Here is a 21,834-nt window from a genome sequence, read left to right on the forward strand (position 1 = left end):
GCCCCATTTCCTATGAAGCTGTGCCCACTGTATAACACGGCGGGCATGGGATACATTGGACCTGTTCTGTGTCTGGTTTTACCTTACACCATTTGGGACGTCATCTAACCACCTCCCAGACACATTATTGGGGGGGTCTATGCCATTGACACAACACATTGGTGCAGACTTCCTAAACCTTTTTATTGGCCCTTAAAAGAGAAGAGGGAAGGGACAGAGAGCCATCTTCTCTACAGAAGAAACATCATCATTTCCATCTGCTGCACGCCTCAAGATCCAGTAAGCACCATAGCTCACCATCTCCTCATCTGAGTTGAGCTCTAAAAAAGACTACTACCATCAAACAACACTCCTCTCACTCTTCCACAGGGTCACAACACTTCAGCTGTTTTTGGCTTCCTCACCATTTCCAGCAGCCAAAAATAAACCAAAGGGGGCCAGGAAGCCATTTTTATATGAGGGGATTACTCTTTAAGTAATAGCCCACTGGTGTCAAGTGCATCGGATCAAGAGGCACCAACTTCTCACTAAAGCTGGCATATCGGTAGCCGCCCATGCATTAGCAAACTTTACAAAATATGATGGATAGTGATGAGCGAATACTGTTCGATCGAATAGATATTCGATCGAATAGTAAGGTATTCGATCTATCGAATATTATCGAATAGTTCGCCGAATATTCGATAAATATTCAATAAGCATTCAAATCCCCCAGCTTCTGTTTTTTACCTCCAAGTGGTCAAATAGATGTTTTTTCAATAATCGAATACTTGTTCCCATTGACTTTAATGGGATCAAATATTCAATTGCATATTCGAATATTCGGGAGATATTTGTATGAATATTCGAATATTTCACTATTCGCTCATCACTAATGATGGACATTGCATATAATGGCCAAAAAGTCAGAAATCTTTGAGTAATCGAACCTTTATTTTATGCCAAAAATAAGTGTCTGCTGGTTAATAAATTCAGTTTAGGAAATTAAAATGTTAAATGTCAGATAAATTAACTTTTGACATGTGACTCCGGAAAACCACTGTCATACAGAGATATGGGCAGGTAAATCGCTTGGCAGCACGCCTTACTCCTTAGCTGTCAAAAGTTATTTTTCGTCTCGATTATAGTTTATGGCGGGAGCTACAGAACCAATTAATATTGTATGTTGATGGATAATAGTAAATTGGGGAAACCTCAAGAAAATAACAAATTTACAAGATGTCCATTAGTTACGAGGAACTGCACAGATCTGATGCTTCTGTGGAGGTGAGGTTAATCCAACGGCAGAGGTGAGGTCCAGCTTTGCCCCAGGAGGAGCTTTGAATGTGAAGTTCTGCAGCAGCTTTGTAAAGAAGAGGAAAAGCTCCATCTTAGCCAAGTTCTCTCCAGCACAACTTCTCTTACCTACAAAAAAGAGAATAGAGAAAACATATCAGTATCAGCCTAGCTTGGGGTCTGGTGGCAGGAAGACTGCATCCAACTCACTGTAAGTCCAATTCCTGTAACTATGTCCTGACTTTGATGTTACTCACCAGCAGAAAATGGTAAAAAGGCTTCATTGTTAACAAAGTTTCCATCAGAGTCAAGAAAATGTTGAGGATGAAAGTCATCAGGTTTCTTGAAGTATTTGGGGTCTCGTAGGACAGAGGTCAGGGATGGAATTATCTGAGTCCCCTGCAAAGATTCGTAAAGGATTGTCTACAGTGAGATCCACCAAAGAGTTTGCAGTCCATCAATAATATACAGCATAGGTAAATAGTTAGGGCCCTGAGCATAACTCCCCATTACGTTCATCAGTCTCCATCTTGTAAACTATAATCTACCATTAGTGCATAAGGGTATATGCACACTACAGATAACTTGCCGCGGATTCCGCCGCTCGTCCCCGTACGCTCCCAAAGACATGTAAATTCTTTGGGTGAATGGCAAAATCCGCTTGACCATAGAATGGAGCTTATGGGACCGATGGAACTTTAAACGGTAGCACAGGGGGACAACAATGGAATCCATAGCAAGTTATCCGCGTGATTTCTGTAGTGTGCATATACCCTAAGATGAGATCCAGGGCACATTACTGATTAGAACTTCAGTGTTTTATTCCACCAAATTGTTAATTGGAATTGGTTAATTTTTTGATTTTGTGCCTTAGGGTCCATTTACATAGAAAGATTATCTTACAGATTATCTGCCAAAGATTTGAAGCCAAAGCCAGAAACAGACTATAAACAGAGATCAGGTCATAAAGGAAAGCCTGAGATTGAATGGATTTTCAAATCCTGTCCTGGCTTTGGCTTTGGCTTCAAATCTTTGGAAGATAATCTGTCAGATAATCTTTCTATGTAAATGGACCCTTCGGCTGTGTTCACACAGTGTGTTTTTGCCCTAATTGTTCTGAAATTGTTGCAAAAAATGGTGCTGCTTTACTGCCATGATGAAAATCCCACCAAAACAATATATTTTTTTGAAAAACAAGCAATGTGTGAACAAAGCCAAAGGAAGCAAGGCTACTTTTTCACATGTGGCCAGGTCAGCATATTTTTCGCGACCGGACATATACGTGTAAAACTCCGTCCGGAATTTATACAAGTTGCGGCCAGCTACGTACGGTCCGCGAACTTACGCCCGTAAGTTACGTACGCATCCCGAGCAGCGTACGTAGCAATCTGACAGCGGTATTTTACTGGGATATCTTCGGCTAGCCCCGGACACCCCACAGAACCTTTTGGATCCACAAATAAAAGTGAAAAAAAAGAAGAAATCACCACTCCGTACGGGACCGCATGTTACGCTACGGCCGTAAGTTACAGCATTTCCATCCCGAAACAATGGTCTGGTTAATTTTTTACGGCGCCGCATACGATCCGGGTGTAAGTTCGTACGTAGTGTGAACTGTGCAGCCGTAGATCGTATACTTTGCATTGTACGCAAACTACGTAAATCTCCTGCCGCTTATTCACGGAGCGCGCTACGGCCGGAAACTTACGTAGTGTGAACATAGCCTAAATGTGTATGGACCACAAAGGAAAATGCCTTAAATGAAGACACTTACTTTTGGTATGAAGAAGCCCTGCAGGGTGACATCTTGAGCAGTCTGATGTGGCAGATTTATTGCCGCAACATTGGCGAATCTCTGGATCTCATTGATGATAGCGTGGGTATATGGCATTCGTTGGCGGTGTGCCACCTGAGGCTCAGCTGAACCAATAACCATTTCAACTTCTTTCTGAACATTTTCTGTATCATATGAAAGTAAGAATTGCTTTAAATTGTAGAGATGAGCGAACCGGGTTTGGGTTCGAGTCCATCTGAACCCGATCGTTCAGCATTTTATTAGCGGTGGCTGCTGAACGTGGATAAAGTTCTAAGGTTGTCTGGAAAACATGGATACAGCCAATGACTATATCCATGTTTTCCACATAGCCTTAGGGCTTTATCCAAGTTCAGCAGCCACCGCTAATCAAATGCCGAAAGTTCGGGTTCGGATGGACTCCAGCATGCTCGAGGTTCACTTAGTGAAAAACAAGTCAAACTTGCGGGAAAAAAACCCTGCATTTTTTGCAAAAGCAGTTTGTATGACTTTTGATGTCGTAACATATTACAGCCGTTGTTCTATATTGTGGGCACTTTCGGCCAATTTCCCATTGACTTTGATGGAGCGCATTGTTATATTATGAATACAGCTTTATTTTTTATCATTTTATTGTGTGAGAAAAAGAGTGAATTTATTTTTGGCTTATAAGGATGCTATTTGAAAATCATGTAAAAACTATTTTGCATGCATCATTTGTATAATATGCTACTTATGGGTTGTCTGCCATCTTTATTCCTTCTCCCCTATTATATGGATTTCCTAAGGCATCCTACATCTCCCATGATGCAAGAAGCTCAGTATCTCACATAGAACTTCCGTCCCCTAGCTCACACTATTAAGTCTCATTGTATTCCTATGAGATGCAGCTTGAGACCATGTTCACACAACATAAGTTAAGTATTTATCACGGCTTTTGTTGACGATTTGCATTAATACTCAACTTACATTGTGCTGCCGTCTATGGAATCCCTGACAAATTCAGCAGGAATGAAGATCGGCCGGTGCTGCAGCACTGGCCAGGATGATCTTCGGTAAGTCTGGCCGTTCCAGCCGGGTCAAGAACGGCCAGTGTTTCACTGAGTGTAAACATGGCCTGAGTCTGTTTTCTTTGTGATTAGTTTCTCCCTACAATCTCTTACAAGGGAGAATCAGAAGAGAGAAATGTAAACTTGCATCTCATTCAACAGAGGAGAAACTCAGTAACTTTTTAGAAGTCTATAGGCTACCTACATTGGGGCTCACATACTATATCACTGCTCTCCTGTGGCCTTAAATATCACAATAATTCTGTGTCTTAGGGCCAGTTTACACAGAGTAAAGCCTCCATGTCATACTGGCAGTCTAATGGAGGCTGGCATGCCTCACCTCTCCACGCGGAAGAATTGACATGTCAGGCGCGGACAGAGGAGGCGTACAAGCCTCCCATAGACTGCCAGTATGACACGGAGGCTGGCGGGATCCGCCGGGGAATTCCGCCAGTTTTATTTCATGTGAACTGGCCCTTAGGCTGAAATAATATATTGAGCAGCAAAGAGGGCAGAGCTTTGTGGAATGGGAAAATATCTGAAAACTGTCTGGATTTGATGCTGATGTTAGATTGTAGTTTCCAGAAAGTCAAACACACAAGTGAGACTGACATCCTGTCTATACAGGAAATCATATAATGGATTAGAGGTCTGAGTGAAAGTCACATGACCCAGCCTAAATATTGAAAGGATTAGGAACTACAGTAATCTTGGCAAGGAACATCCAGTCTCTTTAAGTTGCTAGCTGAGCTATACAACCATCACTCCAATTAAACAGCCCTGATCATAGATAATGCTAATCTCAGCAGTTCAACCCCTTAGATGCTGCAGTCAAAGTTTGCTTTACATGATTTGAGTGGTTGAAAAAAGAAGGATGCCTCTGTCATCCCAAGGAGTCTTGGGGTGCTGATGGTTGCAATGGCTCCCCATGTGTGCCCATAATGCAGATATCTCTATCGGGAGCAGAGTTTCATTTTCACGTAAAAAAGGCCCAATCCCCACTTCCCTCCACAGCACCATAGACAATAATGAGATAATATCTTTTTACTTTGAACCTCAGGATACTTCATCATTAATAGAAGGCTCCATCTCAGGGTGGTAGAAGTCGTCTCCATTCCAGCAGCGAACAGTTCGGTTAAGAGAGATGTGAGGTTTTCATCATGAAAATACGACTCTGCATGGGGCTTCTCCTGAAATGAGCAAAACATGTAACATATCGATAAGAGAACTTATTCCATCAGATATGCAAATCTTACTTTAGATCAGATACTGAATCTATTTCAAAATATTTCAGGAAGCTGGGAGAAATTGAACTCCAAAAAAGAGCAAAAAAAATATATGCACTGAAGGTGGTCATGAAAAAATAATGCAACAATATGGGGGATGAAAGGATTCTCCAAGCTTTAGGGTAGAATCTGATGGCCCATAAACATATAGAGCCCACAGAGTTATTCTTCTCAAGGACATTGGGGGTGATTTACTCATGTGTTCCCGGCAGCAAATCGTCAGTTTTTTGTCCATTTTCCCTCTCGGTCTGGTCTGGTCAAATTTTTTAAAGGTGTGAGACAAAATTCTTCCACATACCCAACAAACCTATTATTTGTATCCAAAAACACTCCAAGTGGGCGTGTCGTTCAAAACCCAGCAAAACCGACAGATTTATTAAGCAAACCGTCTTTTTTTTCATCTTTTTTTTAAAAAGATTTTCCATTATAAAAAAACAGTCACTTCTAGTGTGGAGGATGGTCAGGTTTTAGTTTTGTTCTGTGTTACTAAGGGCATGTGCCACATTGATGAATTTGACGTGGAAAAAACAGACACAACCGACATTATAACAGCTTAAAATTGGCGTATTGTTGGTAAGTGAGGCCCATTGTCTTAGCTTAAAGGGGTTTTCTAGGCAAAATGTAGTGATGAGCAGTCCACAGGACACCAACAGTAGCACCTGTGCAGATCGGCTGTTTGGCCCCGCACTACACAGTGAATGGAGTTTTTCTACACTCACTATGAAGCTCATTGGTGCATTTTGTCTAAAAAACTCCTTTGAGTCAACTATTATATGGGTTCTTGTAGACGGCCCATGACTGTTACTTTTCAAGGATCATGACCACTCTGTGAAGTGGACAATTAAAGTGGTTTCAGGGTAAAACAGAATGGATGGTTCATCAATCACTGATCATCGGGGTGCTGACGTCCAACATCCCTGTCAATCAGCTGTTTTGTGTTTGTACTAAACGGTGAGTAGAGCTCTATTTACTGTGTATTGGCTATGCCTGGTTACTGCAGCAGGGTTGCGGGTGACTTGGACAGGAGTTGAACTGCATTTATGCCTCACCACCACTACAAAGTGAACAGAGCCAAGCTGGGATGCTGGGTGTCAGCAACCCACTGGTCAGAGACTGATGACCTAAACTGTAAATAGCAAAATGGCTGAAACCCAACAGCACCAGAGAATCAGATCCATGCAAGACGCTGTGCACCATGCAACCAAGTCAATGTTGTAACTTTACCTCTTTCTGTTTGCCCAGAAAATGATCTATCAAGCTCCTCTGGTCATTGACATCTAGTTGATCCCTTTGTTTTGTGAAGATCTCTCTAATAAATAAATGTAATTCATCAGTGGTCGGTCGAAGGGTTTTGTGACTTCCCGGAAGCCAACGCATCAGGGGTGGAAAGGCATTGTACAACTGTTTAGAAGAAAGAAAAGTTATCACATCTTTGTATGTATGCCATGAAAAGCCCATTGGCCAAAGACTATTATACCTCTTTCAGACCCTCATGGTTTACTTCTCCTGACTTCTTTACTATGCTCATTTAGCTACTTGCCCATTTTGTTTGGAAAAAGAAGCACCCACATATAGCTAGAGACATACTCATTTGAAAAGAACTTTGAAGTGGGTTAGCTTTACCAGACTGTAGACTTATTATTCGGTGGCAGTATATACTAAGTTGTTAGACTGCTTCCACTCTCGCCACATGAAATTATGGGTAGCTTTGGAATGACTTTCCTCCCCAGTGGAGCCTAGTACTCTGATACTCTTCACAGGAAGGCTCTTCCACTAACAGCTCTTTTGACTCTTCCACCGGACTTAATATCTGTCATTTTCCTACCTAAATCTTTGCAGTTGTTTACCTCAGATGACCCTTTAACCCCAATTATGGGTCGCACATTTCCAACAGCCTTAGAGACCTCTATCTATTTAGCTCAGGGCCCTTATTTTATTAATATGATGGACAAGGACCAACCAAAATCTTACCAGGACTTCATCCTGTCTAATTTACAATCCTCGATAAGATACATGGAATATCTCCAATAATATAATTTTTTTAATTTGCTCAAAAGACTTCATAAACCTATTGCGACTGCTCACTGTTTTTGAAAACATTTGTCTGTCTGACGCTTGGCTGTAAGGGTCGATTTCCATTCTCTATACTCTGTTCTTGGAAACATACCACAAATAATCATTATCATGTATGTGAAGCTGGAGCAGGGAATTTGATAGACAAATTTCCCAGTAAGACTGGGACAAAGCATTAACCGTGTGTTTAAAGACATTGATCTCTTGCAAGGTGCAAGATACTTGTTTTTAAACTTTTGACATGTTAGTGTCTGGTCCCTACAGTCCTTTACTGGAGATTTCCAGAGGCCTCTGAGAACTGTCAGGGTCTAAATGCTGAGACCCCAATGCTCAGCTTAGGGCCCTATTACACAGAGCAATAGTCTGCCTAATCAGGCAATTCGGCAAATTATCACCAACGATCAGCTGATAGAATGATCATCGGCTAATTGCAGTGTTTTTTTCCCAGCCTAAAAACCATCAGCACGCCCGACGGCCAATGGTTTTTAGGTTGAATTAAATTACAACAATCAGCTGGCTGATAAGTGTGTAAAAATAAACAAATCTGAGCATACTTGTCCACACTTCCGGTGTTCTCGCTTCTGTCCGCGACCGCCACTGGAACTTTCAAGCTGGTCTCTAAGCTAAACACCACCATGGAGGATGATATGCCAGACCCCAAAAGACTCAGACAGTCCCACCAGGCTTTGCTCTGCTCCCTGTGTATGAGGCAGGTAGCCTATTTCTATTTTTCATATTTACTATGGTAGTAATACCTCAACTGCTGACATCTGATCCATAAACTGCATAAAAACATTATGAAAACAATAAATTTACCAAGGCCATTGGGCTACCAAGAGTCTCCATGATATGCATTACTAAGGACATGAGTCTTTGAAGTTTTGGATCATCATAGTCAAAGCGATGGCCGAGTATTATAGATACAATGATATTGGCGACAGCAGCGTTCAGTATCATAGTATTGTCAAAGGGTTCACCTAAAGTAAGAATAAAACATTAGTAAAACATTTTTTAGGAATCTAGCAGCAGTATCATAGTAGTTGTATTCCTGTATATAGGAGGCAGTATTATAGTAGTTATATTCCAGTATATAGTGGCAGTATTATAGTTGTTATATTCTTATATATAGGAGCAGTATTATAGTAGTTACATTCTTATATATAGGAGTAGTATTATAGTTGTTATATTCTTATATATAGGAGCAGTATTATAGTAGTATAGTGTATGAGGCCACCGTAACACCTGCCTAGTGTGAATAGTGTTTTAGGAGAGCTGACTAAATTTGTCCTTTTTTTTTTTCTGTGTTGGGGGGAGTGGCTGCCTCTACTTGGACGTGCACTCCACCCATCCCGCCCAGGTGGTGTAATTACTGCCGTTATAAGACAGATCTTGCATGCTTAGAGCATAGATGTATTTCATGCCATGAAGAGGCCATAGTACAGTGTAAGACTGCCCCTTTTAATTATTTTCATGTCTGTAGTGGGTCTGTATCCTGCCATTGCGGTGAGCTGTTCCTTTTTTGTGTGTTTTTGTGTATTATAGTAGTTATATTCCTATATATAGGAGCAGTATTATAGTAGTTATATTCTTGTATATAGGTGCAGGATTATAGTAGTTATGCACGACATGGCGAGAAAGGAACATCACATCTATGGCTGATACTAATGCCGCTAGGCCTATTTTAAAAATAAACAGCAGGGTGTCTGTATATAATATGATCAAACCATAATAGCCCCGTGTACCATGTGCAGGTCTCCTGGTTCACACGGGTCCCTACGCTAACTCCACACCGTGTCGGTCAGTGACCGCCAACCCTGCAAAGCGTGCACATGCAGGGAAGGGAGGCCATGGAACGGCCCTGCAACCCCAATGTCACAGGACCAAACCCAAAATGCCCCACCAGAACCCGGCCAGCACCACCGGAGGGGAAGACTGCCCCCAAACAACACAAGCATGAATATGGTATTACACTCACCACTGCTGCTCACACAGAATGGGGAAGACATAAGGTACTAATGGATACTAATGCCGCTAGGCCTATTTTAAAAATCAACACCAGGGTGTCTGCATATAATTTGATCAAACCATAATAGCCCCGTGTACCACGTGGCAGCCGTTCCTTTATCTTCATGTCGTGTTTTACAGTTCTCCCTCTCTGAACAGCTCGCACTCCTTTATTAAATCCACATGACCAAAATTAGCAGGAAATGCCTCTGCTCACATGTCAGTACCTTATGTCTTCCCCATTCTGTGTGAGCAGCAGTGGTGAGTGTAATACCATATTCATACTTGTGTTGTTTGGGGGCAGCCTTCCCCGCCAGTGGAGCTGGTGGGGCATTTTGGGTCTGGTCCTGTGACATTGGGGTTGCTGGTCTATTCCATGGCCTTCCTTCCCTGCATGTGCATGCTTTGCGTGGTTGGTGGACCGACACGGTGTGGAGTTAGCGTAGGGACCCATGTGAACCAGGGGGCCTGCACGTGGTACACGGGGCTATTATGGTTTGATCAAAATATATACAGACACCCTGGTGTTGATTTTTTAAATAGGCCTAGCGGTATTAGTATCAGCCATAGATGGGATGTGCAGCCATGCCTTTCTCTCCATGTATAGTAGTTATATTCTTTTATATAGGAGCAGTATTATAGTAGTTATATGCACAAGCCAAAAAGACAGAAATGGCTGCACATCGCACCCATGGCTGACACGAAAGCTTATTCAGCTACATTTAAAACCAACATCAGAAGTTAGTATATAATTTGGCCAAACCATATTGCCTCATGTACCATGTGCAGGTCTTCTGATACACATGAGTCCCTAACCAAAAAACATCACTGTGCCGGTCAGCGACCACAATCCACGCAAAACATGTGCAAGCAGAGAAGGGGGCCACGGAATGGCCCTGCAACCCCATTGTCACAGGACCAGACCCTAAAGGGCCCCCCCAGACCCTGCAGGCGCCACCGGCGGAAAAAGTGGACGCCAAGCAACACAAGTGTGAACAAGCTCTTACCTCTCTCAATTCCTCTGCAGGTAGAATGGGAGAATGCTAGGAGATCCTCCCCTTATGTACACAGGTGCTTCCTGCTAATTTGGATCACATGGGTCTTACAAAGCACGAGTGCTAGCCACAATGAAAAAAGGGACAGAATACATAAAATATGCACAAGCCAAAAAGACAGAAATGGCTGCACATCGCACCCATGGCTGACACGAAAGCTTATTCAGCTACATTCTAAACACACATCAGAAGTTAGTATATAATTTTGCCAAACCATATTGCCTCATGTACCACGTGCAGGTCTTCTGATACACATGAGTCCCTAACCAAAAAACATCACTGTGCCGGTCAGCGACCACAATCCCCGCAAAACGTGCGCAAGCAGAAAAGGGGGCCACGGAATGGCCCTGCAACCCCATTGTCACAGGACCAGACCCTAAAGGGCCCCCCCAGACCCCGCAGGTGCCACCGGCGGAAAAAGTGGACGCCAAGCAACACAAGTGTGAACAAGCTCTTTCCTCTCTCCATTTTTCTGCAGGTAGAATGGAAGAATGCTAGGAGATCCTCCCCTTATGTACACAGATGTTTCCTGCTAATTTGGTTCACATGGGTCTTACAAAGCACGAGTGCTAGCCACGATGAAAAAAGGGACAGAATACATAAAAAATGCACAAGCCAAAAAGACTGAAATGGCTGCACATCGCACCCATGGCTGACACGAAAGCTTATTCAGCTACATTTAAAACCAACATCAGAAGTTAGTATATAATTTGGCCAAACCATATTGCCTCATGTACCACGTGCAGGTCTTCTGATACACATGAGTCCCTAACCAAAAAACATCACAGTGCCGGTCAGCAACCACAATCCCCGCAAAACGTGCGCAAGCAGAGAAGGGGGCCACGGAATGGCCCTGCAACCCCATTGTCACAGGACCAGACCCTAAAGGGCCCCCCCAGACCCCGCAGGCGGAAAAAGTGGACGCCAAGCAACACAAGTGTGAACAAGCTCTTTCCTCTCTCCATTCCTCTGCAGGTAGAATGGGAGAATGCTAGGAGATCCTCCCCTTATGTACACAGGTGCTTCCTGCTAATTTGGTTCACATGGGTCTTACAAAGCACGAGTGCTAGCCACAATGAAAAAAGGGAGACAATTGTTCACACTTGTGTTGCTTGGCGTACACTTTTTCTGACGGTGGCGCCTGTGGGGTCTGGGGGGGCCCTTTAGGGTCTGGTCCTGTGACAATGGGGTAGCAGGGTCATTCCGTGGCCCCCCTTTTCTGCTTGCGCTCGTTTTGCGGGGATTGTGGTCGCTGACCGGCACAGTGATGTTTTTTGGTTAGGGACTCATGTGTATCAGAAGACCTGCACGTGGTACATGAGGCAATATGGTTTGGCCAAATTATATACTAACTTCTGATGTTGGTTTTAAATGTAACTGAATAAGCTTTCGTGTCAGCCATGGGTGCGATGTGCAGCCATTTCTGTCTTTTTGGCTTGTGCATATTATAGTAGTTATATTCTTGTATATAGGAGCAGTATTATAGTAGTTATATTCTTGTATATACCGTAGGAGCAGTATTATAGTAGTTATATTCCTGTATATAGGGGGCAGTATTATAGTAGTTATATTCTTGTATATAGGAGCAGTATTATAGTTGTTATATTCTTGTATACAGGAGGCAGTATTATAGTAGTTATATTCTTGTATATAGGAGCAGTATTATAGTAGTTATATTCCTGTATATAGGGGGCAGTATTATAGTAGTTATATTCCTGTATATAGGAGCGGTATTATAGTAGTTATATTCTTGTATGTATGAGGCAGTATTATAGTAGTTATATTCTTGTATATAGGAGCAGTATTATAGTAGTTATATTCCTGTATATAGGGGGCAGTATTATAGTAGTTATATTCCTGTATATAGGAGCAGTATTATAGTAGTTAAAATCTTTTATATAGGAGCAGTATTATAGTAGTTATATTCTTGTAATGATGAGTATTATTGCAGTTATATTCCTTTAAATAGGTAGCATACATATACACATCAGCTTTAGTGTAATAAGACTGTTTTTTACCTCTGTAGGATTTAAATGTTTCCACTAAATAATTGGATTCCTCATTGATCTTGTCTTCTAAGGTTATTTTCCCCATATTGAATCCCCGTAATGTAGAAGCAGTGAACCGTCTCATTTTTTTCCAGTTATGTCCATTAGTGAAGACAACGCCTGAAGAATAGACAGTGAATGCAATCTATGTCCTACATCACCCACCTTGTCTCTACTACCTCTGTATAAAATGAAATTATTTAAAAAAAGAACCAAATTAATTATATAGCCATATTAAGTCAGGAGTCTTAGTGGAAAATTTGTGGAGAAGCTGTTGCCTATCCAATAAAGTTGAGTTGTTGTTTTTTTTATGTCAATTTTACATCAATCGATTGCCTCTGGGCCCCTGATTTAAAGTCTTGCTAAATTTACTATTGTTATTATGCCAAAATTGTAGTGCAATGTCCCAAAAAAATTACATGATTTTCAAAGTAAATGTACCAGCAGATATCATAAATAAAGTTTTCAGCACCACCAGATTGGCGCCTTCACGCTGACTCCAAAGGTGTCCTTCAATATTCATACTGTTGCCCAATTTCTGAGATATAAGCCACTTTCTAAATATGCAAATAGGATTATTTTTCCCCTTGCTGACATACCTCCTTATTAAACAAGTCTGCTCCTGGACTGGCTCTGAGTGATCTTGCATAAGCTTTACTGTCAGAGTGGGATCCAATACTGTCATAGTGCATTATTTTGAGAGCCTTTCAGGGCCGTTTTAATACATTGGTAGGCCCGGTGCACAGCCCTCAAGAGTGCCGCCCCCCCCCCCCCTCCCTCTTCCCTTTTAGCACATAGTATAATGTTCTGAATTTGCCCCCACACTGTATTAAGAGCCCCAATACATACAGATGTTACTTTATAACACTATTTCTACCATCCAGTGATTGCATATTACATGAAAACTGCACTGAACAAAACAAAGATATCACCAATGATACCATTACATAATACCGCCACATCATGACCCCTTCACTACAGAACCTATAACAGAGTTCAGTTACTGTACATCCAGTGACTCACCAGGGACGTCTTCTCCGATAAGAGTCTGTCACCTTTTCTTTTTCTGTCCATCTAGCGTGGGCCACCTTGAAGTCTTCTCCTGGCTGTGAACCCTCTCTCCAGAATCTGACAGACAAATATTTTAGGCTCCAACACATACAGTAGTTAGGTCCCTTGTACCCCTATATAGTAGTTACACCCCTCCGTACCCCTATATAGTTACACCCCTCTGTGCCTTTATAGTTTTAAGGTGTCCCTGTAGTATATAGACCCTTGTGTGGTCCTCCAGTTATATACAGCCCTCCTGTGCGCTCCCCCATTAGTATATACACCCCTGTGTGCTCCCCCAGAAGTATATAGCCCCCCTGTGCGCTCTCCCCAGTAGTATATAGCCCCCCTGTGCGCTCCCCAAATAATATATAGCCCCCCTGCTGTGCACTTCAAAATAGTATATAGCCCCCCTGCTGTGCACTTCAAAATAGTATATAGCCCCCCCTGTGCTCTCTCCCAATAGTATATAGCCCCCCTGTGCTCTCCCATAATAGTATATAGACAGCCTGTGATCTCCCAATGGTATATAGCCCCCTTGCTGTGCACTCCCCAATAGTATATAGCCCCCCTGTGCTCTCCCCCAATAGGATATAGACCCCCTGTGCTCTCCCCAATAGTATATAGACCCCTTGTGATCTCCCCATTAGTATATAGCCCCCTTGCTGTGCACTCCCCTAATAGTATATAGTCCCCCTGTGCTCTCTCCTAATAGTATATAGACCCCCTGTGATCTCCCCAATGGTATATAGCCCTCTTGCTGTGCACTCCCCCAATAGTATATATCCCCCTGTGCTCTCCCCCAATAGTATATAGACCCCCAGTGCTCTCCCCAATAGTATATAGCCCCCTTGCTGTGGTTTCCCCTCAATAGTATATAGCCCCCTGTGATCTCCCCAATAGTATATACCCCCCTTTGATCTCCCCAATAGTATATAGACCCTCCTGTGATCTCCCCAATAGTATATAGACCCCTTGCTGTGCTCTTTCTCAATAGTATATAGACCCCCTGTGCTCTCCCCAATAGTATATATACCCCCTGTGCTTTCTCACAATAGTATATTGCCCCCTGTGCTCTCCCCAATAGTATATAGCCCCCCAGTGCTCTCCCCCCAATAGTATTTAGCCCCCTGTGCTCCCCCAATAGTATATAGACTCCCTGTGTGCTCCCCCAAAAGTATATAGCCCCCCCTGCGCTCCCCATAGTATATAGCCCCCTGTGCTCTCCCCAATAGTATATAGCCCCCCTGTGCTCTCCCCCAATAGTATATAGCCCCTCTGTGTTCTCCCCCAATAGTATATAGCCCTCCTGTGCTCTCCCCCAATAGTATATAGACTGACCCCCTGTTCTCTCCCCAATAGTATATAGACCCCCTGTGTGCTCTCCCCAATAGTATATAGCCCCCCTGTGCTCTCCCCAATAGTATATAGCCCCCTTGCTGTGCACCCCCCCCCCTCCCGGTGTGCTCCTCCCCCGTACGCTCCCCCTCCCATATAACATTAAAAAAAAAATCAATTATACTCACCTGGGTCCACGCATTCCGCACTCCCCTTACCCTCGCAGTGACGTCGGGCGCCAGAGGGTGAGTGCTGCCTCTTGTGACACAGGAAGTGCGGCCACAAGAGTGACTGACAGGGAGGGAGCCAATGGCGCTCTCTCTCTGTCAGTACCGCTGCTGCTGCTGAAGCACAGCGGTGGGCGGGGGGGGGGTGCAGCGGCAGACGGGAGGGGGCACTGCAGGGGGCGCCATGGATGGGTAAGTAGATTACCCATCCATGGCGCTCCCCCGTGACAGGCTGGTGGACGGAGCTCTGTGCGACCGCACTGGTCGCACATAGCAACGGCCGGCCTGCTAGGGGGGCCCTTTAACCAGTGGGCCCGGTGCACGTGCACCATGTGCCCTCTGGTTAAAGTGGCCCTGGAGCCTATGAGTGGGTATTAGTTACAATGACACAAAAAAATGTGCTCACCACTAATGGCAAGATCCAGACCCAATACAAATATGAAAATCACTTTTTTGTGTGTGTGCTTACAATTTCAGCCATATCAACATGCTCCTGCCTAGTGTGAATGGTGTTGTAGGAGAGCTGACCAAATTTATCTTTTTGCCTGTATATCAGTTACAATGATGTAGAATCACACTCAGAAGCACTGCACCTAGGCATGAAGTCCATAGTTTTGTGCTTGCTTTACATAAACAAACTCATGATCTCAATCATTGTCCTAAGTGAGTTCTCTCATGGTCCGTTTACACGAAGCGATAATTCGCTCAATCGTTTAACGATTTTGAAGCAACGATTTTGTTTTTATAACCAGCGTTTAGACAAATCGTTAGAAAATTTGTTAAAAAAATTGTTATTGCGATCGTTTTTAAAATCGCTTAAGCCCATCTTACACATAGGGTGAATCTTTGAAAGACTGTTAACACAAAGCGAATTTTTAGTGAACGACCAACGATGATTTGAGAACATGTTGAAAGATCACAATGAATGATTTTTTGCTCGGCGCTTGATCGTTCGCTGTGTTTACACGAGCCGATTATCTCTCAAACGATAATCGTTATGTGTAAATGCACCATTAATCTTAAAGCGACTCTGAAGCCACTGTGGAACCCCCCCAAACTACTTATACCTTGTTGTAGCTTAGGCAAAGTCCTTTGTGGTGGTATGTTTTGTAAAGCAGGTTAGGCTTTCATGAGGCAGAAAATCCAACTTTAGTAGCGGGGCTGCCATGTCTAAGAGGCGGGCCGAGAGCATTGGTGCCCTAGTGTAGCTCCGCCTTTGTGGTGTTGCTGGTCGTCTCCCCCTGCCTTCCGTGCCGCCCCCTGCCCGCCTTCACAGGGTTCCATGTGAATGCGCACTTTACTTTTTAGAATAGGAAAAACCTATTGAGACATAACGACAAAGTATATATGTTCTATTATGAAAGATGGGCATGATAGAATGGATACTGGGTGGGTGTTAGTCAGAATCGAGTGGTCCATATATTACTTTTAATGGGTGCCATGTGAAAAATATTTCCCTCCAAAATGTATTATGGCTGCCCAAAGGAACAGGAGTCAGCTCCATGGCTTTAGTATGAAAGGAATGGTCTGTTATGAGACGTCTTTAAAGGGACACTTAGATATTTTTTTTACTGTTAATATGTGACCTATTTATATGTAACATTGGTAACATTTTTTCTTCTTGGAATCCTTAATTTTGTTGATAATAATTTGCTCATATCAAGCATTTCTCTGTAGACCACTTACTGGTCTGGGACCTAGGGCCCTTTTACACAGGTCAACGGCCTCCAGATAATAGGCACCAATCCTTGTGATTGCATGATCACTTCATCATTGGTGAGACCATGTAAATCCATCATTATCACCCACGTATCACCTTCTTACACAGCCAATAACTATGATTTTATTGGCTGCACAAAAGATGGGATTAACTAAAGAATGGCTTTCTTGTTTGTCGGCTGATCGCTGGTTACACGGGAATACAACGGCAATGTGCATACCAATTGTGAGCAGGAGCAGGATTTGGGAGCAGAGCAGGAATGGGAGGGGGAGTGAGGAGACATTCCAACCTCCACACTTCAAGAGCTTGGGCATGCTTCTTTCACTATTTGCACTGGAGAATAAGCATTTTTAAACAATATGGAAGCGCAAACAGATATATAAAAGGTAACACGCATATCCTTAACCTAACAAGCTATCTAACTGTCAGGACAGGGGAGGTAGGGACATGACGATACAGTGGGCCCTGAGTCTGAACTCACCCACTGTCCCTACCTACTTGCCTCAATTGGCCCTAGGCAGCCCCAGACAACCATAAAGACTTTCCCTATACTGAATACGTGCAACACAGAACAAGACAGACAGACAAACACAATAAAGGGTAGTCAACAAGCCAAGTCAGAACCAAATGGACAGTGCAGTACAAAATCAGGAAACAATCGGATAGTCAAAGGTCAGGTGGGAGGTCAGGTAACAAGTCAAGCAAGCAGAGGAATTAGGAACGGGGATCACAGGAATAGACAGGGGGGAGCTGGGATCAGTGTATGAAACTTAATAGCCAGCAGAGAAGGACTGCCTCAGCTTTATTTTATGAGGATCAAGAGCCCAGTCCTATCCCCATTGGACCGACGCTCTGATCCTCAAGGTTCCGGACAGGCAGAGAATTATGTCAATCAAAAGACTTGCTCAGCTGCAGCAATCAAGTCTAGTAAAGCTCTGTGTAACTCCTGCATTGCCGGAAGCTGAGAAGCAAGCAGGTGTGTCACACAAAAGTAAAAACAGGCTCAGTTCACACCAGGCTACTGTACATTCCTGACACTAACAGTGTCCACAATTTGGAAGCTAAACTGCAGCTGAGAAATGTAATTTAAATTACAAAAATATGAAAATGACTAAATTTAACCAAACCCATTAAGAATTCCTCTTGACATCTGAATGATGTGTTTAACCAGAGGTAATAAAATATTCCATGGAAACGATACCGTGTCCTTTTGTGGCATCCATGAAAGCAGGTAGATCTGGTCTGTCCACAAACACATCTGCGTGGTTGACAAGAGCTTCCCTCACGGTGTCATATCCACACAGCACAACCATCTTCTTGAATCCAACCTTTATAGTAAACACTGGGCCGTACTTCTTAGCAAGCTGCAAAATACAAGTCAGTATAAAGCTATATTCATATAATGTCAAAAATAGAGGAAAGGCAGCCGCTTCTGCTATTTAACAAAGCGTCCGTTATTGCCGCGATTTAAGTGACTGCCATGCAATGCAATGAAGTCAATGGAAAGACGGATGTCCAATGCACACAATGTATTGAATAATGGATGTTATTGAATAGTGGACATTAAAATATGAATCATGACAATTATTTTCAGATGTCTTTTGCAATTAGTGGACGTTTTTTATTAGTTGTTCACTAACAGTTTTTCTTTTATCACCATTCTTTTTACAATTTTACTATTGAATTCAATGGACTTTTCAATTAAGACACACCCAAAGGCCAATTAGTAACGAAGTAAAGTCATTGCACTAAGGCGAGGCTGGACAGCTAAATGACGTCAGTTATTTTAGATTCAAAATGACGGATGTCATTTTAAATGGAGCTGAAAAAACGTTGTGTGAACATAGCCTAAGAGTATAAAGCTCCTTATTACATAAAAATGTGTCATTTAGATAACATTCTGTCTTCTTTCATAGACATCTACAATCCTTATACCCCCAGCAGCAGCTGCCAGTCATAAGGCAGAGAAAAGCTCCTCTCACTATTTGAATAGCTGAAGTTGCAAGTAGAGAGGAGCGAAGCAGCCAGAAATTTGTTTTGCGAGCTTCGCAAATTTTGGGTCAAATTCATTAATATTCTTGAATCGAAACCTAATGAATTTCAATTCAAGCTATAACTAGCTACAGTACTGGGAATATTAGAGAAGGACGGATTTGTTAAAACATGTTATAGTAGAAATATTAAAAATTGGACAATCACAATTAAAAAAAAAGTCAATCAATCAGTCTGTCTGTCAATTATCCAATTTAATCAAACCCAACTTGTATAACACAGTAGGAGTGGAGTGCAAGCACTGATTATGTAAAACGCACGCTCCATTCACTGATCCCAGCAAATTGGAATACCTCAATAGGAGTTTACAGTGCCCAGTTAGTGAATAATATGGACTGTGTCTTTACTGGTTTCAGGGAATTCTTGTAATCCCCCAGATACTCGGTAAACAGGACACCTGGTTGGCAGCTCCAACAAGCAATCCCCCACAATCAGCCCTCCTATCCTCTCCTCTCTGTCTCTATATCACTCTGTTAGTCTCTCCCTGCTTTGCTCTAACTGCCCGCCGCCATCCTGCTCTCCTCCAAACAGCCTATTGGCCACCTCTGTTACCAAACCTCCTTATATAGAAGGGGAGGGGCTGACATCACAGAGCGGCCTGCAGCTGATTGAATGGGTGCTAGGGATTACGGTTAATCCCTTTCTCCCGCCCAGTGATGCTCCAGACAGCATGTTCGCCTGACATTTTGCTTTTTGTGAATTTCTTTAACAAATTGGCAGGAATTTGATTTATAGAACAAATCGGCAGCCCAATTCGCAGCAAATTTTGATTTGCGGAATTCGCTTCACTCGACTCTATTATATACTTCTGAACGCTACCATATTTTGGTCCTTCAAATTGTATCATGGAAGGGGTGGGGTTAAGGAGACATTTGTAAAAAGCGGTATACCTGAGAGTTTCGACTGTGTTCACACGATGTTAAATGATGGCAAAGGCTTAAACTTATTTTCTTGATTTATAATTTACATGTTGCAACCTCAGAGTCTGGTGTAGATTTCCACCATGATTTCAGTCTCTTCTGCACTTCAGTCTCTTTTGTAAAGGCTCATTCCTCTAATCTCATCTCATCTTGAGGACATGTGCAAAGCGGCTACTTAGAGTTCACACTTCTGTTAGTCATTATAGACCTGACCTGAGGTCTTATCAGTACTTTGGCTTTGGGTGAGCTATTGTGCTTCTGAGGAAGGTCCCTCCCATATGGGAACTTCTTCTTGCTAAATCCCCATTTGTGCTGCTGGTAGGACGAGATGGAAGTTACAGTTATGTAGGTAAGCTGTTTTCCCTTAGTCCTAACAGCAGCAAAAACGTCCCTTCCTTATTATTATTATTATTATTATTATTATTATTATTGTTTTTCTTTTTTTTTATCTACTTGTTAAATCACTCAATGGTTCTGGGGGAAATGTCCTCATTTATTCTGTACATAGCTAGCCTATTGGCTGGCCTTGATTTATTAATTTACTTGTTTGATTGCAATAAAAATTCCATCTGTCCTATCAGCTCACAGGGGCAAAATATTTCACTTGTGCTGCTGTTAGGACTAAAGGAAAATAGGTTAACTACACAAGCAATGTGCAAAAGTATTTCAATTTACTTTTATACTTCATTTTTATTTTTATTTTTTATGACAGCAGTATTATAGGTGCAGCCACACCGAAATGTTGGTGATAAGGTTGCAGGCATTTTGTGCCAATAGGAATATGATATGTCAATCTGGTTCAGTTTACAGGTCCACCCCAAAATGCTCTGCTAACATGCTAACTCAACTATCACAAATCAAGAATTATATCAATACTGGATGGTCAAGGAAGTGATCTGGTTGGGACAAGTCTCCCAATTACTGGATAATCAGAGGTAGGACATTTTTCTTGTACATATTATTGGTGTTAAAGGAATCAATACATCACAGAACTGTAATAGATCTTTGGCTCTTACCTCTTGAAATGATAAGTAAGGCCTATTAACATCCAAGTCGAAAATATTCCCGATTATTGGCAATGGCTTTGGCCCAGGAGGATAATTCGGAGGAACATCTTCCTTCTGTTTGTATAGAATAGTTACTAAGAAAATACATACTATGATGGATAAGAGAACTGAGACCGGATCAAGGGGCAACATATCCTCAGAGGAACCTGTGGGGAGAAAAGAGACCTCTAAATTATGGTATAATGTTTATAGCGGAAGGTCGTGTATGTTCTGGTGATTATTACATATGCAGGATTCCATATCCATAAATTATGGCTTCATGTAAGTGCTTGTTAACTGCTTCTTATTTAGAGCTCAGCAAATTGGCCAAACTACTTGATATAACTTCTGGTTTTTCAGTGAATTAATCTTATTTGAAAATCAACAAGTGGTGGTGACTTTTGGTAATCACTCAGCAACAAGGTGCATGCTTTATACACTAACTTTTTGTCCTGCACAATCTTCAGCTCCAGCATGGAGGCATACATTCCACTCTGGGTGGTACAGATCCAGCACAAAGTTTTTTTTTTTTTAAAAAATCCCACCTCCCCCACTCCGATCATTAAAATTAGCCAGTAGAAGCTGGTAGCCACATGCTTTACTTCTCGGCTTGGAATAGTGTCATCAGTAAGGAGTTGCACAGCCGTTCTGCGCCCCGAATTGCTGTGATGGGAACTGTAGGGCTGCTCCAACCCCAGTCACCTGTACAGTTATAGTACATACAGCACTAGTCATACTAAGCCTCTACTAAAGTCTATTCTAAGTCATGTTCGCATTAGAAAGAGTAAGAAAAGAGTTAGAAAAAAAGTAAGTGCAACAGCAACCTTCAGGTGCAAGTGCTTACCACTTATACTCCCCCTGGCGTACATACGATAAAAACCTGCTCTATAGATATATTA

General features: G+C 42.5%; 1 protein-coding gene across 1 annotated transcript; it reads right to left on the minus strand.

The window, feature by feature from the left end:
- Window positions 1-947: 947 nt before the first annotated feature.
- On the minus strand, window positions 948-21,088 carry LOC138796022 (cytochrome P450 2K1-like). The gene is made up of 9 exons (XM_069975895.1): window positions 20,906-21,088; window positions 18,119-18,281; window positions 12,553-12,702; window positions 8,292-8,452; window positions 6,627-6,803; window positions 5,165-5,306; window positions 3,050-3,234; window positions 1,533-1,674; window positions 948-1,404 (listed from the first exon to the last, which is right to left on the minus strand). The coding sequence occupies exons 1-9, from the start codon at window positions 21,086-21,088 to the stop codon at window positions 1,226-1,228; spliced, it is 1,482 nt and encodes a 493-aa protein (XP_069831996.1). The 3' UTR covers window positions 948-1,225.
- Window positions 21,089-21,834: the final 746 nt, after the last annotated feature.

Source organism: Dendropsophus ebraccatus, chromosome 6, assembly GCF_027789765.1.
Source record: "Dendropsophus ebraccatus isolate aDenEbr1 chromosome 6, aDenEbr1.pat, whole genome shotgun sequence".
NCBI lineage: Eukaryota > Metazoa > Chordata > Amphibia > Anura > Hylidae > Dendropsophus > Dendropsophus ebraccatus.